Source organism: Eschrichtius robustus, chromosome 7, assembly GCF_028021215.1.
Source record: "Eschrichtius robustus isolate mEscRob2 chromosome 7, mEscRob2.pri, whole genome shotgun sequence".
NCBI classification, from domain to species: domain Eukaryota; kingdom Metazoa; phylum Chordata; class Mammalia; order Artiodactyla; family Eschrichtiidae; genus Eschrichtius; species Eschrichtius robustus.
Genome location: NC_090830.1, coordinates 130212429 through 130231560, shown reverse-complemented (window position 1 = coordinate 130231560; position 19132 = coordinate 130212429). Strand labels below are relative to the sequence as shown.

General features: G+C 46.6%; 1 protein-coding gene across 1 annotated transcript in view; it reads right to left on the bottom strand.

Annotated features, from left to right (window-relative positions):
• The window catches only part of HTRA1 (HtrA serine peptidase 1), a 56700-nt gene extending 56089 nt beyond the window's left edge, over positions 1-611 (bottom strand). The window contains exon 1 of the mRNA XM_068548699.1: positions 26-611. Coding sequence (XP_068404800.1) covers positions 26-596 — 571 coding nt within the window. The 5' untranslated portion in view covers positions 597-611. The remainder of the gene's footprint in view (positions 1-25) is intronic.
• Between the last annotated feature and the right edge of the window lie 18521 nt (positions 612-19132).

The following is a 19132-nucleotide window of genomic DNA, read 5'->3' as shown; positions in this document are numbered from 1 at the left end:
GGGGAGCTCCCCGGAGTGCAGGTACCTTGGCCGCAGGCGCCGCGCTGCAGGACGATGACCGGCGGCCGGTGCAGACTCTCAGAGCGGCGGCTGGCGGCGCGCAGCCGGCACAGGTTGGCGTAGGTAGTGGCGTCGCTGCCGCACACCGGCTCGCTGCTGGCGCACACGCAGAGGCCGGCCTGCGCGCGCCGCCGCACCGTGGCCGAGGCGGGCACGCCGAACGGCACCACGCACTGCAGCCCTTCGCCGCACGGGCCCTCCTGCAGGCCGCACTCGGCCCCCTCGGGCGCGCCGCACACCTCGCAGCAGCCGCACGCGTCGCGGACGCGGCCGCCCTCGCAGTGTCCCGGCGGCGGAGCGCAGCGCGCGGGCTCGCAGCGCTCGGGACACCCGGCTGCGCCTGGCGCCGCGAGCAGCAGCAGCAGCAGCAGCAGCGGCGGCGGCGGGAGGAACGGGGCGCGCAGGGGCTGCATGGCGGCTCCGACGGCGGCGGCGGCGGCGGGTTGGGCGAGGGCAGGAGAGCGGCGCCGGGGAGAGCGCGGGAGGGACTCGGGGCCAGCGGGCGCGAGCGCGCGCGGCCGCGCGGCCCAGCCCATTGGCCTCGCGGCGGTGACGAGCCGCCTTGGGGACGGGCACTGCGCCCGGGAGGGGGGCCGGCCGGATGGCGGGAGGGCGGGCGGGCGGCTGGACCGGGGAGCGCCCGCGGCGGGGGCAGGGCGGGCGCGCCGGGGCACGGCGGGGCTCGTGGGCGCGGGCGGGGCGGCTCGCGGGTGGGCCCGCCGGCCCGCGGGGCCCCGTTTCCCGGTCTCCGCTTCCCACGTATCCGCCTCTCGCGGCTTCCCTCGCCGCGATTCGCGACCTTAAAACTAAAAAGAGGCTCTGCACGGGGGAACCTGCGGTGGCCCGGCGCGCGAGCGCCCGGGGAAGTTCCCGCAAATTGCCGAGTTGGGGACCCGCCCCGGCCGCGGGAGGGGCCGTTGCCCAGACCCCGGGCGGTGGCACCGCCGGCCCCGGTCACGCGCTCTAGAGGAGGAGGACGAGCATCTCTCTGGAACTGACCCCCGTGCTCGGCACGCGCGACCGGGACCGTAGACCCTGTGCAGCCCTACGAAGAAGGCGGGGCCCGCGGGGCTGGCAGAAAGCCAGCGCCCAGATCCACCGTTAAGTGAAAAAAGCAAAGAGCCTAAGTAATTAGAATATAATCGTTCGAGTCAGATTCTTTTAAAAAGTTGTTATGGGCAGGATGCGTGCTTGTACATGCGCAGAATAGCTCCTGAAGGAGAAGCGAGAAGCTGCTAACGCGCGGGGTGGGGGGAGTCTTGGGTGGGAGAGGGGCGTTGTACTGTTTGAATTTTTCACCACATGCGTGATTCTCTCAAAACGTTGTTATTGAATAAAAGAGCTCGCCTTTGATCTCCCACTTGAGAGTCTTCGGTGCATCATTTGGGACAGACGCCAGTCTAGGCGTCGTCAGGAGGAGCAGGGGCGACCCTGAGGTGGGTCCCCGTGCCCTGGCGGTGCCAGGCCGGCAGGTGGGCAGAGCTTGAGCCGGAGGACCCTGTAAGAGGCGGGCTCACGCAGCCCTGGGCCCGGCCAGCCGGGCAGAGGCTCCCAAGGGCGGGTGGGCACGGGCCTGAGATGACCGGCCTTAGCGGGGGGCTTAGCGACTTTTCACTATTCTTCTGTGTTTGGGTGGTTCCCTTGGGCACGCGGTACTTTTCCAACAAAAATAGTTTAAACGTAAAATCCAAATATGTGTAACCCCCGCTCAAAGCACCTCCCAAATGTGAGGCATGTTAGCGTCCAGGGTCCAGAGGGGTCCCTGGGACCAAGAGCCCGGAAGCAGGAGGTCCAGGAACCCGGGTCATGACAAAGATGTCTTGGTCCCCAGCCTGTGTCCCTAGACCCCACGGCAGTGTTTCCTAAAGCCAGAACCTCCTTCTTGTGGGAAGGGAGGCCTTCACTCAGAATTCACTCAGCCCTGGATACCAAAGGAGGGTGATACCTCTGCTGATTAGAGGCCCTGAGGGCCTGACTGGCTGTGATTACCCAAAAAGGGGCTGGGCGGGGTGCAGGAAAGGAATAATTAGCAAAGTCCATCAGGAAATAGAAAGACTCTCCCCGCTGCAGGCCAGTGAGCAGATGAGATAAACAGGGCCTGCGGTGGTGGATAAATTGGTGAAAACTCCTTTTCATCCAATACTTGTATTTTACAGACGAGAAAACTGAAGGCCAGGAAAGGTAAGTGACTCCCCAGGTCACACCACAAGTTAAGAGTGATGGAGACAGAGCACCTTCTAAACAGTCTGTGCCTGCAAGTTCCCATCCTCCTACCCTCCAGCCAAGTGACCGGACTGCAGAGTGAACTAGATGATTCAGAACAAAACATGACCATAACGTATCCGAGCTCCCTTCTTGTCAGAGAATAAGTCCCTGAGGGTCCCACTGAGTCCCCATCACGCTCGCACCCCGTTCTCCACTCCATCCCCCCACCACACACACTTTGCTCCCCCAGAGTTGAATAACTTGCATTTTCTGGAACATACCTTCCTGTTGAAGGTTTCTCTGCCTTTGCTCATGCTCTCCTCTCTACCTGAAGCGCCCTTCCTCCCCTCCCGTGTGAGTTAGTGTGACCTAGTGAAGCAGGCAGGACCCATGTCATCTGATGGGCTTGGATTCAAAATCCCACTTCTGGCCCTTAATTCTGTGCTTTCTGTAAGTTGCTTAAGGACCTCAGGGACCTTCACCAGGAAAATGGCCGTGACAACAGGTCTCCCTGGAGTAACTAACCTGAGAGCGTTTTTGGCAATGGAACCACTCCTGTGATGGTTCACAACCTAGAAGAGGTGTTTGTGACTGTGATGGTCAGAAATGCAAGCCACATAGGCCACAGGGCTGTACTCCTAGCGAAGGAAGATAGCACCTCCCTGCTGTTGGAAGCCATGCTGGTGGTTTCATCAGGAGGAGTCAACTGAGGGAGGAAAGGAAGACCGAGTAGAAGCTGAGAAGCGGTATTGGAAATGCCCAAGGTTTCAGAAAGACCATGATCGCATCACGATCACCCCCCCCCCCCCGCTCTGAGGATAACGCGGATCGCCAAGGAGACAGCTTGATCCAGGGGGCCCAACAAGTCCACGGACTCTGAGTTAGAAAATTAAAGTCCCACTGAAAGGATTATGGGGGCCCTGAACCGTCCATGTGGGAGGGTGTGGTGTGTGTGCCACGTGTGTCCACGAGAGGGCACGTGTGGAAGAACACAGAATAAATCAGGTGAAACCTGGCCTCAGGGGCCCAGCATTGACCTTCCCTTTGTCCCAGCATCTCCATATCTAGAAATAATGCTTTTGAACTGAAAGGGTTACTCTTTCTCTCTTTGATTTCTTCCTCCTCAGCTGCCATTTATAAAGACAGTTTCTTAAAAGATGCATTTTTTGAATACATCATGAAAAGTCATTTCTCACTCGCCAGGTCTTGGCACAGATTCCTAGAGAGGACTTTTCCAGAGAAAAGGGGACAGTTCTGAAGCCACACAGGCGAGTTCCCTGCCATCCCCTCTGCAGGCCAGATTTGCAACATGTAAGCTTTCATTTTGAACAAAGTCAAGCCTATGCATGGAGAATGAACAATGAAACACCACGGCTGCCAAAGCCTGGGTTTGGAAATGCGGCTTCTGAAGTGGAACCACGGCTGCGCTTCCCAGAAGGAGAAGGATCTCCCACGGGGCCACCCAAGTGCATGAAGGACCCAGAGTGGTGAGGACCCTGCTGCCTTTCCTCATCCGCAGGACCAGAAGCTAAGGAGGAGTGGTAATACTCTTGGCTCTTCCTAAAGTCTTGTCAGTCCCCTACCCCCTAATTTCCCGGTCTCTCAATCACAGTCAAATGAAGTCCAGACTTCATGCCCCATGCTCTCCCCGAAAATGCCCTCAAATTAGGCTGCCCTCTGGTCCCAGGGCGGCAGGTATCCTGAGTTCCCCCGTAGCGCCCATTCTCACTCTCTCTGTAGTAACAGAACCCTGGCTGGCACATGCCACCCAGATAAAAGATGACCTCTGAGCTGGTTTGGGCTCCCTTCCCAGTACCAGGCACGCTCCCATCACCTCCCGCCACCCCACCGTCAGAAGGCGGTGACCTCCTGACAACAGGCACGCCCTGGTCCTGCTTCTCTGAAGACAGTCTCACGTCCGATCGGTTTGGTTTGGTTCAGGAGAAACTTCTTGAGCGTCTGCCATGTGGTGGCCACTCTACTGCCCACCGGAGATGTGGTGTTGAATGATGGAGCCCCTGCCCCGCAGGAGCTCAAAGTCTAGAATTTCCTGCCGTGATGGAAAGGCTCTCTCTACTTTTGCTGTCCCAGATGGTCACCGCCAACTAAATTTTTTATTTTTTATATTTTTATTTTTTTAAGCATTATTCATTTTAATTAATTAATTTATTTATTTATTTTTGGCTGTGTTGGGTCTTCGTTTCTGTGCGAGGGCTTTCTCTAGTTGCGGCAAGCGGGGGCCACTCTTCATCGCGGTGCGCGGGCCTCTCACTATCGCAGCCACTCTTGTTGCGGAGCACAGGCTCCAGACGTGCAGGCTCAGCAATTGTGGCTCACGGGCCCAGTTGCTCCGCGGCATGTGGGATCTTCCCAGACCAGGGCTCGAACCCGTGTCCCCTGCATTGGCAGGCAGACTCTCAACCACTGCGCCACCAGGGAAGCCCTTGTCTTTCATTTTAATTCATTTAATTGTAAACAGCCACGTGAACGCACTCCGTGAGGCGCATGAAACTAGCGCCTGTTACTCAGGAGAGAGAGGGACAAGAAAACAAATGCAGGGGGGTTGAAGGACTTCCGTGAGGGGCAAATTGGGGCGTTAGAAAGGTGCTAACAGAGCTCCATCTTGAGGGATGGGGAGGAGCAGGAAGCACATCGTCCACAGGGGTGGGGAAGGGGGCGTGATATCACGAGTGCGCCTAGTTGGGAAAATTCTAGTGTGGCTACAGGCAGGAAAGGGGTCCCCGTGGGCAGGAGAGGCAGCTGGAGTAGGGGGCCAGGTTGGGAAGGGCTCCAGCTGTCCTCGTAAGGAAGCTGGGCTTACACTGATGCTGATAAGTTCCACTAGGCTTTTAAGGAGCTGTGTTTTGGCAACATCACCCTGCTGCAGTATGGATGGTAGACTGAAAAAAAAAAAGTGGATTCAGTAACAGACATTTAAAACTATAGATACATTATTCGATTTTAGGTGAAGGAGAACTTTGAATTATATTGAAGATGCAGTTAGCATAACCCAATAGGATAAGAAGCAAAGAGATTCCATTTGCTTTGTAATAGTTAGTTCATTTCAGCCATGATTTCTTCAGTGCAAACCCCTCCTTCAGAGATAGTGCAAACAGTATGGATGTCTAAAATATTCTGGAGAACTTCTGAAGCACTTTAGGAATATTAAGATTTCTAATATCAAGTCACAAAACATTCACGGCTATTAATTAAAGAAGGACCCCTCTAGAAAACAATCCCAGGCCTGGCTATTGCTCTGTTTCCTTTCAAGCCCTCAAGATATCTAATTCAGACCTTTCATTAATTTAGACTAGCCTGTCGCCTAAATCAACTGCAGAAGACCAACGGTCCACATTTGCACTAATTAGCTCTTTCCAGTATATTTGCTTTAGAAAACTAAAAGTGCAAGGTGCGTGGCCAATTTTTTCCACTCTCAATGACCAAATATCAGACAGACACAGTTTCAAATAGACCCACAGGCAGGCACCAAATTGTAATGAATGACAGCTTGTCGATTTTCTGTTATTCAGGAGCTACATGAAATGCTGAACAAGGTCACATGTACAGCATGCCGCCTTTTAGGCAAGATTGTCCGCGTTTTTTCTTTTTGAGGAGAGAAAGGGAACAAGCATTTATTGAGCATCGGCAGATTCCCAGCAGTTTAAATATACAAGCTTGACAACAACCCTGTAATGTAGGTATTGTTATCACAACCTTGCTTTTGAAATAAGCAAGGAAACTGAGACTTGGAAAAAATCCAGTAAATTATCGAGGTCATGAGTGTTAGAGGTGAGATTTGGTACCCAGGTCACTCTGTCTCCTCCCAGTTGTGTGTGATTAACTCTTCCTAGCCACACTGGAAAAGGCTTCATGGAGGAAGTGACATTTGAAAGTAGGCACAAGAAGTATGTCTAAAGGCACAGAACTAAGACAAGGCTGTTTAAAGAGCAACGAGGAGCCCATTTTGTCTAGACAGGTAGGAAATAAGCATGGGAAGGGAGCTTGGGGCAAGACTGTGAAAGTTCATATGCCTTACTAAGGAGTTTGGATGAGTCAACACAAACCAGCACCACGTCACAGAAAACAAGCAGAAATGCAAACCCCGTTGGTGGTGGTTTGATGATGTCATCTTTAGGTAGAGAAGGGAGCATCCTGCTACCCCCTTGGGTTAGTCACAAAATGAACCCTGGAAAATATCATTCAGAAATCAGTTGGAAAAAGCACTTATTGGAAAAAACAAAACAAAACAAGACCTGCCTTCAGAAAAGGGTCTTTTGTTTGTTTTTTTACGAAAATATTTTTTAACATTTAAGAGGTTTTTTTAGAACGTGTAGTCTTTTTAAGGATATTTCATATTTTTATTGATATATTTATTTTGGACCTCAGGTGCACAGGATTGAGTAAATCATACTTTTTATATTTTTCTATTCAAGGTCCCTCTCTTGTTTTATGTATTTATTTATTCTCTTTTATCCACATATCCATCTCTCCACATCCATCCCACTCTCAATCATTCTGATGGTTCATTGTGTATCTGTTTATTTGCACGTATTAGTGCAAACAGGTATTGGTGTGGATGCATGCATTTTTACTGAGGTGCTATTGACATATAACATTATATTAGTTTCAGGTGTATAACATCATGATTCGGTATTTGTATATGTCGTGAACTGATGGCCACAGTAAGTCCAGTTAACATCTGTCCATCCTCATGGAGAGTTACAAAAATGTTTTTCTGTGATAAGAACTTTTAAGATTTATTCTCTTAGCAACTTTCAAATATGTAATACAATACTATTAACTGTAGACACCGTGCTGTACATTACATCCCCAGGACTTATTTATCTTATAGCTGGAAGTTTGTACATTTTGACCCCTTTCACCCATATGGGAACCATATGTGACCCCTTCACCTATATGGGGAAACGTTCCCATACAGAACATGCTGTCTTTTACAAAAGATTGTTCAACTTTGACTCAAGGAAATTACGAGCCAGAATTTTAAAGGTACTCGTAAAAAGACTTTTTAAAAGGGAGGGGGGGCTTCAACCTTTGAGTTATCTCACCATCTAGTTATATAGACACTAAATTATCCTCAAAGTGCCAAAGTTCTATAAGCGTTAAAAAGCATTCACTAAGTTTATTTATCAATAGGATCTCTAAGGTGCTTGGAAATCAAAGTTTAAACCAACTTGACCTAGAAGGCCCAGATTCTTCTTCTACAAACTTGAATTGTTTTCTTACATATATGGCCAAGTGATTTTTTCTTTTAGTTTTTTTTTTTTAAATCCTTAAACCAATGGGAACCATGAGATGTGTAAAGCTGTGAGAATATAAAAGAATTATGCAGCTTTCTCCATGTCTACTCTAAAAACCTGGACCAGAAGTCGCTGACAGCTGAGGTCTCTGCTCTCAACAGTATAACCCCAAGCCCTGCCACCAGCTCAAGGGGCCACCCAGATGGCCTTCCACGGGCTTTGGGATTCCTGTCACCCAGTCACATTCTCCCACCCAGGCCATCTTCCTGTTTCCTTTGTCTGGCACAGAATAGGTTCATTGGAAATATTTGTCGATATTCTTGATTCACCAGCTGTAAAGAACGTGTGCTTTGAATAACTTGAACCAGAGAAGGGCTGGTCCTGCCTGGACCTCCCTGTGACCATAGCTACTAGGCCAGGGGGTCTCAAACCTGAGCGTGCATCAGAAGCTCCTGGACAGCTGGTAAAAACTCAGATAGCTGAGCTCCAGCCCCCGGGAGTTTCTGTTTTGTAGACCTTAAACAAAGGTAGGGAAGAGCAGAGCAGAGACGGCCACTGCTCCCATTTATTGAGGATGGAGGAACTCGGGCTTCATCTAGGGATGGGGTTTTAATCAGGAATGGGATGTGGTCAGATTTGTGTGTTAGAAAGACCACCAGGACCAGAGTGGAAGCGGGCCTGAGGGATAGGGAAGTAGAGGGAGGGTTCTGGCAGGAGAGAAGAGCGAATGGTAGGCAAATCGAGTTCAGCTAGGATTTTAGCAGCTGGGCTCACATTGTGCAACAAAGAAAGAGTCTGCCGCTCTGCCTGCAGCCAGCTCCCTCTCCTCCCCACTCAGATGTCAAGCGCAGACTCTCCAAGGGCGGAAATGAAGGGCACACAACCAACTAAGCAGAACAGACTGGCTGTCCCAGGCCCTCAGGAGGCCGGCCTCTCCCCCAACCCCCTCCTCCTTGGCTACAGCCAGTCCTGGATGGAGAATGCGCCCTGCGCTAGGTGCAGGGGGTACGATGCAACGACAAAGGTACTGTCTGCTCGCAAGCCGGCTGCCCACCTGGGTCAGCTCTGGGAGAGGCGTCTTTTCCCAAGTCACACGAAGGTGCCCCAGAGGATGGGTGCCCTGAAAACTCTTTCCTAAATCGTTAATGACCTGAGGGAGGACGTTCTCCTCCCTGGCTTTAATGGTCCTCCTCGGCGAGAGGAGGTGACAGAGATCCCTGGTGTCCAATAGAATCACCTGGGGAGCTTTAAAAAAAAAAAAATGCTGGTACCCAGGAATTTGGCAAAACTTGGATAAAATCAGTAACCGATAGTATTGAGTCTGTGTTGATTTTTTGGTTTTGATCATTTTACTGTGGTTGCAAAAGGGAAAGTTGTTTTTTGTTTTTGTTTTGTTTTGTTTTAAGAAAATACACACTGAAATATTTAGAAGTAAAGAGCCTTCATGTCTGCAACTTAGTCTTAAATGTTTCAGAGATAGAGAATGATTAAGCACATGTGGTTAACACCTGGGGAATCTGGGCTAAGGGTAAATAAGAGTTTTGTCCTATTTTTGCAGTTTTTCTCTAAACCTAAAATTATTTCCAAAAAAAAAATTTTTTTTTAAGGAAAAACAATAAACACCAGCAAGCCCATGAAAAAGTCTCAACATTGTTAGTCATCAACAAATCAGCACCATAATGAGATGCCACTTCACATTCACTAGGGTGGCTAGAATCAAAAAGCCAGGTGAGACCAAGAGAAGGCAAGGATGTGGAGAGATGGGAACCTTCATACACTGCTGGTGGGAATGGAAGTTGGTGCAGCCGCTTTGAAAAAGAGTGGCTGTCGCTCAAATAATTAAACAGAGTGACCAGCAGTTCCACTCCTAGGTATACACCCAAGAGAAACAAAAGCATATATCCACACAGAAACTTGTACATGAATGTTCAAAGCAGCTTTATTCATAATAGCCAAAAGATGGAAATAACCCAAATGTCCAATTGATGTGCCATGTCCATATAATAGAATATTATTCAGCCATTAAAAGAATGAAGTGCTGATACATGCTACAACATCGATTATCCTTGTGAAAGATTCACAAGATCTTTCTTGGGATTACCTGATGATGGATTGCCCTGAGTGAAGAAAGCCAGTCACAGAAGACTACGTATTATAGGCTTCCGTTCATATGAAAGTTCTAGAACGGGGAAATCTACAGAGACAGACAGTAGATTCGTTGTTGCTTAGGGCTGTGGGGAGGATGAGGGGATAGACAGGTAATGGCTAAAGCATGCAGGGCTTCATTTTGAAGATATTTAAAAATTGACTGTGGTGATGGTGGCGCATGTCTGTGAACATACTAAAACCCACTGAACTCTACACTTTTCTACAGTGAATTGTATGCTATTTGAATTATTACTCAATAAAACTGTTTTTAAAAACCCCTCTAGGGGGTGTGGTTGAGCATCCCTGGTGTCTAGTTTTCAGGGCCCTCCAGGGACTCCAATGAGCAGCCGGGCTGAGAACCACAGGCTGTTCCTATGTAGTGATGCTATGTGAACACATGTTTAAACCGTCCAGTTATTCTATAACCAGGGTAATGTCCTTAGAGATCCAAATTTCGGTGGCACTGGGAATTCCATTTGTCTAATCCACAGCCCTTATTTAGTCAACCAAACTGTGCTTGGATGGGTCACCCCATGCCACCCCCCTACAACTTCAGCAGGCTGGGAGCTGCCTGGACCAGCCACCTGGCCTGCCCATTGAGCGAGACGGCGCCAGCCACAGAGCAGACACAAGTCGCACACTGGCTGAGTTAGAGGTGCTCGCTTGCAGCAGAAGCCAGGTATTGCATTGAAGTAATACATTTTCATCTTGATTTTCATTTACACTCTTCCCTTCAGCTTGGGTCCGTTTTTGATAGGACCTCCGCTGTCACTGTCGGTACTCCCGGATGGTGGCGGCGGGGCACCAGCAGCACGTTATCCGTGATGAGTCACGGCCGAGGTGCTTTTCCACTGGGCTCACAGCCACAGCCCTTCTCCATCCTTCCATAGAATCACCTCACACCATGGACACTTGCCTCTCTCTCTCCTGCTGGACTCCACTTCTTAGGGACAGTTTCTGGGTGCTCAAGCCTATCCCAGTGCCTAGCACCCAGTTATTAAATTGACTCTCTATTCCTTTAAAAAAAAAAAAGAAGAACCACCACTTTTAGAAATCAGACTGAAAACTCAGTCTCTTGCGTTTACACTAGGCTTCCTGACGTGAAGACCTGCAGCTTGATAGGAGTGGAGGGAGAAAAAACCAGAACCCTCAATTTCAGGAAGACCGAGCCCAACCCTTGTGATCATTCAAAGAGATTTCAGGAAATCCTCCACTAATGGCCCAATTTCCCTGGCTTGAGATTCGAGAGGAAACAGAAGAAAGACCCAGGGGGTTACTTATACACCGAACAAGAAATGCAAGATATAAAACTGTGCATGCTGTTTGCTCCTGATTGTTTAAAAAAATAATCATCAGACTTAAACCTGGAAGGAACAAAACCTGAGTGTTAACAGTGGTTCATTCTGTGTAGAGGGGTGATGGGTGATGGGTGATAGTTTCTGCTTCTTTTTATTTTTTGCACTAACCATTAATACTAGGGGAGAGAGTATTAAAATGAAGGAAGGAAAGGTCAAGAAAGCCAAAGCCCTGTTAGGGGGCAACCTCCCGAGTCGTGCTCTCCTTAAAGCCGAGGGCCCCTCTCCTAGGGCCCCTCAACCCTGGGCTGTGCTCCTTCCTGGGGTCACTGCTAGTCCCTTAGGCACTTCAAACCCACCTTTTCCCTCCTCTGAGCTCAGCGTCTGCTCCATCCATGACTGCCTTCTATTCACTGGGCACATGGTAGAGTGTGTACCAAGTGCTTAGCACTGAATGAATACAAAAAGATTACAGATTGTTCCAAATCTATATTTTCTGACATTTTAAAATGAGGATGCTTTTCTATGTTTTTTAATCCACCAAGATATCTATACATCTTTGAAAAACAAAAAACCTTGAAGTCTTTAGATAAGCTCTTTTGGTATCTGGACGTGGCTTATCCACTCCCTTTCTGTTTTCCCTGTTTCACTGTCCCCATCCCTAGGGGCCAGTTCTCTGTGTCCTGGCACAAGGAAATGGCCTTGCAAACTCTACAGAGGTGGCAACTCCCAGGATACCCTTGAAGATGGTGTTTAGGAATCACAACATAATTTAACAATAATCAGGACAGCTGGGTACTGGCATATGGATGAAAGTGTAGATCAATGGAACAGGAAGGAGCCCAAATCAGACTCATACAAATAGTCACCTGATTTCACAAAGGCGTAACTGCAATTAAATAGGGTCTTTTCAATAAATGGTGCTGGATTAATTGGCTATTCATATGGGGGGAAAAAATGAACATAGGTCCCATACAGACATCAAATGTAATTCAAAGTGGATCATAGACCTAAATTTGAAAAGTAAAAATAAAGAGTCCATGGACCCTATGGCCTGCAGAGCCTAAAACGTTTCCTATCTGGCCCTTTACAGAAAAAGTTGCCAACCCCTCATTTAGACAATCAGTAAAAGAATAAATCAAGCCTTAATTTGTAACTTCCAATTTGCCAGCTTCTGTGGTGTAAATGCTCCCCCTGTGGGCACGTCACACTGCCAGTGTAACATCACTGAACACGGAATTGGAAGGAGAGGCAGGGCGCACAGCATCACACGGTCCATCAACCACCCAGGTCCAGTAGATGTAAATAACCCCTAGAGCATGGGTAATAGTTAGATGCAGTAAAACAACCAGGAAGTGATGAGTTTTTAGTTTTTTTATTACCTTTGTTCCTAATGTAATTTCTGTAATTGTAAGTTTATGTCTAATTTTCAATAATGGCTGTTTGACAACCAGCTTGCATAATTCCCCAAAATTCAACAGTTGGCTCTCCTGAGCCAGCCCCCAGCACCTCACCGACTGAAGTGACCAATGGCCTGGCAGATGTCAGGTTTGCGGCTCGTGTCCACACCGGGTTCCACAGAACCAGGGGGAACACCCTTCTCTGTGCCCACTCTGCCACCTGGTCCTGAAGAAGGGCCACTTCTTATCATCCTGTCTCCAAAGGCACGTGTTACTCACAGGCTCCTCTGTGTCCAGAGCCTCCACCCAGCCTTCCTCTCCCTGCACGCACATGGCCTCCTCTCCGCAAACCTCCTTCCCCCAAATGCAAACAGCTACCAGGAAGATCCCCGGTGGGGAGACCCCCTGCCCACAGAGTCACCCAACACAGCTACTATCACATCTCAGTTGTAACAGGGGCACCTCACAAAACTACAAACTTGACGTAATTCCAATTTTTAAAAAGTAAGATATTTTGGAACTCCAAGATAAAGATTCAGAGTTTCAAAACTTGAATAGAAAAACATTTCTATGATCTTAAAATATATTGTTAACTACAATTACTCATATTGTATGATTCTGGCAGAGAAATATCCATATTCATGTTATAGGAAGTTCAGAAATGGACTCCACTCTGAGTGATTACTGCCTGAGTGCTATAACCTGAATGTCTGTGTCCCCCCCAAGTTCATATCTTGAAACCTAACCCCCAAGGTGATTGTACTGGGAGATGGGGCCTTTGCAAGGTGATAAGGCCATGAGGGCTCCACTCTCACCCCATCAGAGACTCCCGAGAGCTCCCTTGCCCCTCTGCCACGTGAGGACAGAACGAGAAGACAGCTGCCTATGAACCAGGAAAAGCGTTCTCACTAGACACTAAAACAGCTTGATCTTGGACTTCTCAGCCTCCAGAATGGTGAGAAAGAAATTTCTGTTGTTTATAAGCCACTCAGCCTAAGGTATTCTGTTGTAGCAGCCCAAGCTGACTAAGACACTGATAAAAGTCTTATTTCAAGTCAGTGGGAAGAAATAGATTTTTAATACTAACAGCTTAGAGAAAACTGGACAGACTCCTGTGCTAGTGTTCAGGACATTGATCCCATCTTACTCAGTGTCCCTTGTAACACATCCATCCATCCAGAAGCTTCTGAATATTCAATGCCAAAAAGGTTCTCTGGGGACTTCCCTGGTGGCGCAGTGGTTAGGAGTCTGCCTGCCAATGCAGGGGACGCGGGTTCGGGCCCTGGTCCGGGAAGATCCCACATGCCGCGGAGCAACTAGGCCCGTGAGCCACAATTGCTGAGCCTGCACGTCTGGAGCCTGTGCTCCGCAACAAGAGTGGCTGCGATAGTGAGAGGCCCGCGCACCGCGATGAAGAGTGGCCCCCGCTTGCCGCAACTAGAGAAAGCCCTCGCACAGAAACGAAGACCCAACACAGCCAAAAATAAAATATAAATAAATTAATTAATTTAAAAAAAAAAAGGGTTCTCTGGCTGAGTAAAGGTGACATGCTTCTGTGCATCAAACAACAGACTTACAGAACTCAACATCTGCTTCTTCCATTGCCAGGAGGCTCAGAGTTAAATGGTATAAGCACCTTTCCTAGATTCCTGATAAAATTCTGTCTCTATAGAAGATATCAAATACAGAAAACTTTTAATTCTCATCTGAGTGTAATCTCTCAAAGCAGGTGGACGCAGGCAGCCTTTCTCAGTGGGGTTCCTCAACTGAACCCCAGAACACAGATGGTGATACGGGTGACCATCTTCTCAGCTCTCCTAAGGAGATGCCTAGGAGAGAATTCACGACACGCAATGGATGCTTTAGGGCAGCGGGCCTCAGACTCTATGGGCACCGGAATCACTTACGAGGCGTTAAAACAGGTTGCTGGTCCCATCCCCAGAGGCTCTGATTCAGTAGCACTGGGGAGGGGCCGATAACTTGCACGTCTAACAAGTTCTCGGATGACAGTGACACTGTTGGTCTGCGGACCACACTTTGAGAGCCACTGCTTTCGGGAACTAGAATTCACTTTCTCCCACTGCAGGCTCAGAAGAGCAATGGGGCGGTTATGGGTGCTCCAAACTTCAATGTAAAATCGAATGGGATGAGCGTGAAAGGGACCCTGGACCTCCAACAGGTGTGAGTGACTGCTGAGACCACGCATTCTCGCAGCACTTTCACAGAGCTGCCAACACTACCAGGATCTGTTTAAATTTTGTTTTCTGTCTTATGTTCTTCTCTTTTGGGCCAATCTAATCCACAAACCGCTAGACAGAGGCTGTTTCCACTTTCTAATCTCTTCCAAATTTTGAAGTCACTGGCGTTTTGAAAAGACTGCAGCGGTGAGAGTAAAAGCTATACAGTCAGCCCAGAGTTCAAGCACAAAATCTTAAAATGCATTCCAGTTCCAATTAACTGAGTTGAATGTTGGCACAGGAAGGGAGAGGGAATCCGGTATTTTGGGGCCAACGTGGCTTGTGCCGTGGGGAAGCTGAGAAAGCAAGTCCAACATCTCAAGGAGGAAGTTGCATCTTAGCGGAAATGGAAGGATGAGTGGGATTAAACAGCACAATGGATCAGGAAAGTGGCATTCTGGCAGAAGGACCAGCGCGAATAATGACAGGGAGGTAGGAAAATCAGGAAACAAAGAATGGTTCCGTCAACTGGCGTGTAGGATATACAAGAAGCACTGTGTGAGAAGGTGGAAATGTAAGCGCCTGAAGCTAAGAAGTTTAAACACTTTCCATAAGGAGACTGTTTCTCAAATGGGAAACCCAGACTTGTTCTCCTGGGATCACTGATTCTTTATGAGAAATTACATATGTCACACTTGAATTTTAATTTTTAGACAACTCATACATTTGATTTAGATGGTCTCCTTATACCTGAGTAGCACCACTTTATTCTGGTGCCCATGTTTGCACTTGTAATCACCTTGGTGCCAAGTAAAAATCAGATGATATCACAACTTGCCATATAAACAAAGTGTTCATGTTAGTTCGAGTTGAAGACAAAGTGAGTTCTCACACTGTGTGTTTTTCTCAGCTCCATGCAAATACATTTGAAAACTTAGAATGTATACTTTTCTAGGAATATAATTTATTAAAACTGATTCCAGGGACTTCCCTAGTGGCACAGTGGTTAAGAATTCTCCTGCCAACGCACGGGACACAGGTTCAAGCCCTGGTCCGGGAAGATCCCACATGCCGCGGAGTAACTAAGGCCATGCGCCACAGCTACTGAGACCACACGCCACAACTACTGAAGCCCATGCACCTAGAGCCCGTGCTCTGCAACAAGAGAAGCCACCGCAATGAGAAGCCCATGCACCGCAACGAAGAGTAGCCCCCACTCGCTGCGACTAGAGAGAAAGCCCGCGCGCAGCAACGAAGACCCAACGCAGTCAAAAATAAATAAATGAATAAATAAATATATACATACGTAAATAAGTAAATAATTTTTAAAAATTAAAAAAAAAACCTGATTCCAGAAAAGATAGAAAACCTAAGCGCATCAATTTTCATAGAGGACATGAGGAAGCTGTCAAATGTAGCCCCGCAAAACAGGTCCGACAGGTTTCACAGGGAAAGTTCACCAACTCTTTAGAGGAATAATTCCAAGTCTTTTTCAGCTGTTCCACGGCCTCTTACTAGACCTGTGAGCATCATTTGACACATCTGAGTCCCTCCTCCTTGACTCATTTTCTGCCCTTGGCTTCCAATTGACTTGTAGTCACAACTTCTCATTTTCCACCGCCAGTTCCTCTTCGGAGCTCTTAATGTGGGAGCACCCTGTCCATTCCTTGGTCCTCTTTTCTCCTTTCTTCACCTCTCTAATCCAGCCTCATAGCTTTGAATAGCACCTAGTATGTTGAAGGCTCTCCAATTTTTATCTCCAATAAAGATTTCTCTCAATTCCAAATTTGTATATCCAACTGCCTTCCTGACCTTTCTCGTTGGTATCTAATAGGCATCTCAAACCATCACACTCAGTACTGCAATCGCAACCTTTGCCCTCAAACCCGCTCTACCTGCAACCTTTGCCACCTCAGCTCAAGGGCTCTCTGTTCTTCCAGTTGTCCAGGCCAAAAAACTTGCCGTTATCCTTAAAGCATCACTTCCCTTCACTAGCCATTTCTAATCCATTAGGAAATCTTCCACTTTGGAAATACAGACAGGCAAAAGGAGAGTGCGAATAAAGGATAACACGAGTGATAACATGAACCATGACATGGAACATGGTGCATATGAAAGTCACAAAGGAAAAGATGTCACTGGGACCAATGGTCTCTATTTGGAAATAATAAGGTTCCACTGGGAAGAGATTAAGTCCACATCGTGACGGTACCAAAGCCAGGCAAAAGTGAGTTTTGATGTGGTTAAGTTCCTAAATCATGGAAAGTTCCCCGCATTTCCCACCCACTCATTCTCTCCTGCCCCAACGCCGACCAATGCTGAAGAAAACCAGTATGACAGGTAAAAGTACTGTCATTTCGAAGGGAGAAAGAGGCAATGAACCTTCAAGAGAACAATTTAAATTTTATGCACGAATTTGGATACTTCAAATTCCAAATCATCATTTCCAAATTTATTGTCATGTCACATAGTTTTTACTTATAAGGCCCTTTTTCTCTTCTGGGACCTTTCCAAATCCCCTCCATCACTATGCTTCTCTTATTACCCACTCCACCATTACCATCTCAGTCTCTGGATGTGTAGTTTTCCATGACTGATTTGATCACATATTACACTTTATATTTCTTTTAGCAAACTCCTTGTGGGTGTCTTTTTCTTAGGTTTCCTGTGCACGGCATATTGTACACTGAAGACACCCATTTGACCCAAGACCTCATCAGAAGGTCAAAAGTTTCTTCACATGGAAAAACACCTCACTCTTACCCTATACCCAGTGGCTATAACCAGTTTCTGCAACTCCTTCCAATTCCAGAATCTGGCATCCTAAAATAAAGCTATTTTAAAATCCTTATTCTGATAACCTTATTAATTTACATGTAAAATGTCAGGGTTAAAAAATCTCTCAGGGAGGTTGTGATCAGGATATTTATCTACTATCGATTCTCAAATGTTAAATTTAAATGCATGTATAAAGAATCTATCATTTAAAATATTATGGTTCTGAAAAATACTGAAAATAGATTGAATGGAAATTCAACTCATTTAATAATTTGGAGATAGTACAATATAAACAAAGAATGATTTTCAAGACTTCTACTGAGGCAGCAGTACCATAATGGTTAAGAGCCCAGACCTTGGAATAAAAAAGATTGGATTGTAAACCTAGTGTGATTTTAGACAAGTGACTTTTATTTCCAAACCTGTAAAGTGGGAGGTAAATGTGATTATAAAAGGGCCACAATGAGAGATCCTTGTGATGATGGAATTGTTGTTTCCTGACCATATCAGTATCAATATCCTGGTTATATTATTTTACTATAGTTTTTCAATGTTATCATTGGGTAAAACTGAGTAAAGGGTATACAAGAGCCCTGTATTATTTCTTACAATTACACGGGAATCTACAGTTATCTCCAAATAAAAGGTTTATTAAAGAAGTCATTCACAAATGTTGATTTAAGTTTTATATTAATTTCCAAACTATCCTAGGCAATTACATATCTTCTCTAATTTTCTGTGAGTGAAATAAAGTGAGATTTCAAATTTAACAATGATGTAACCAGAAGGTGGCACTATTACTTCATGAATATAACATAGTAAGGCACGATTCACGTTATGTCATAAAAATAAAACGCTAGGATTTTGTCAGTCAAAATTGTAAATGTTAACTCCAATTCAGCACTATTTTCAATACATGTCTTATGTGAGGTTTGACAAAAATACAATTTTCGTTAAGTCATTAAAAAATAAACAACATATACAAATAACCAATTCTGGATCTGCTTAACAGGGAAGTTTGCAAATGGAAAATACGAACCCATCTAAGTGTATTTTTCGCTGCGTCATATGTGGACTGTCAAACCTCCCATGACAAGGAAGATTCTTACCAAGTCTGGTACTAAGCTGGTATGTCATTCCATTTTTACACAAACATTTCCTGCCTCACCAACTGTTAGAACTTCTGATAAAGACACAGCACTACTTTAACTAGAAGTAAAAAAATGGCTGAGAAAGGGATCTTTTTTTTTTTTTTTTTGGTGAAAGCAACAAAGTTTAGAACTTCCACATTTTTAAAAAAAAATAAAAACATTTAAAATACTTTTCAGGGAAAGAAAATTAAGTTGCACCAGTTAATAAAAACTACCAAGACAGATATCCTTTATCCAGTTGCATTATTACTAGATGCTGGATACACAGCAAGTGTGAACTATTTGTTACTAATAGTGGGTTTGCAAGAAGCAGCCTGTAATACTTAACAGGGCATTTTTATGACTGCAGGTCTACAGCTCACCTGGGGATCAGTATGTCCTCTGCACTCATCCTTAGTCGTGTCACACCGATCTAACCAATAACCAAACACTGCAAAAGCAGCCTGGATGATTCAAACGATGCTTTGAAGCCAGCATAATTGATTTTGCTTTTGGAAACATGTTTTCTAATTAACCAAAATAAGCTCTTTTTCCCCAAAAGACTCATGTTTCCTTGTGCAATTTCATATCAAGTTATACCCTTCCAAGTCTACCAAATAATGTCTGTCCTTAAATTCAAGTCAATTAACCAAACACATTTTGTACTTGTTCTATTTACTT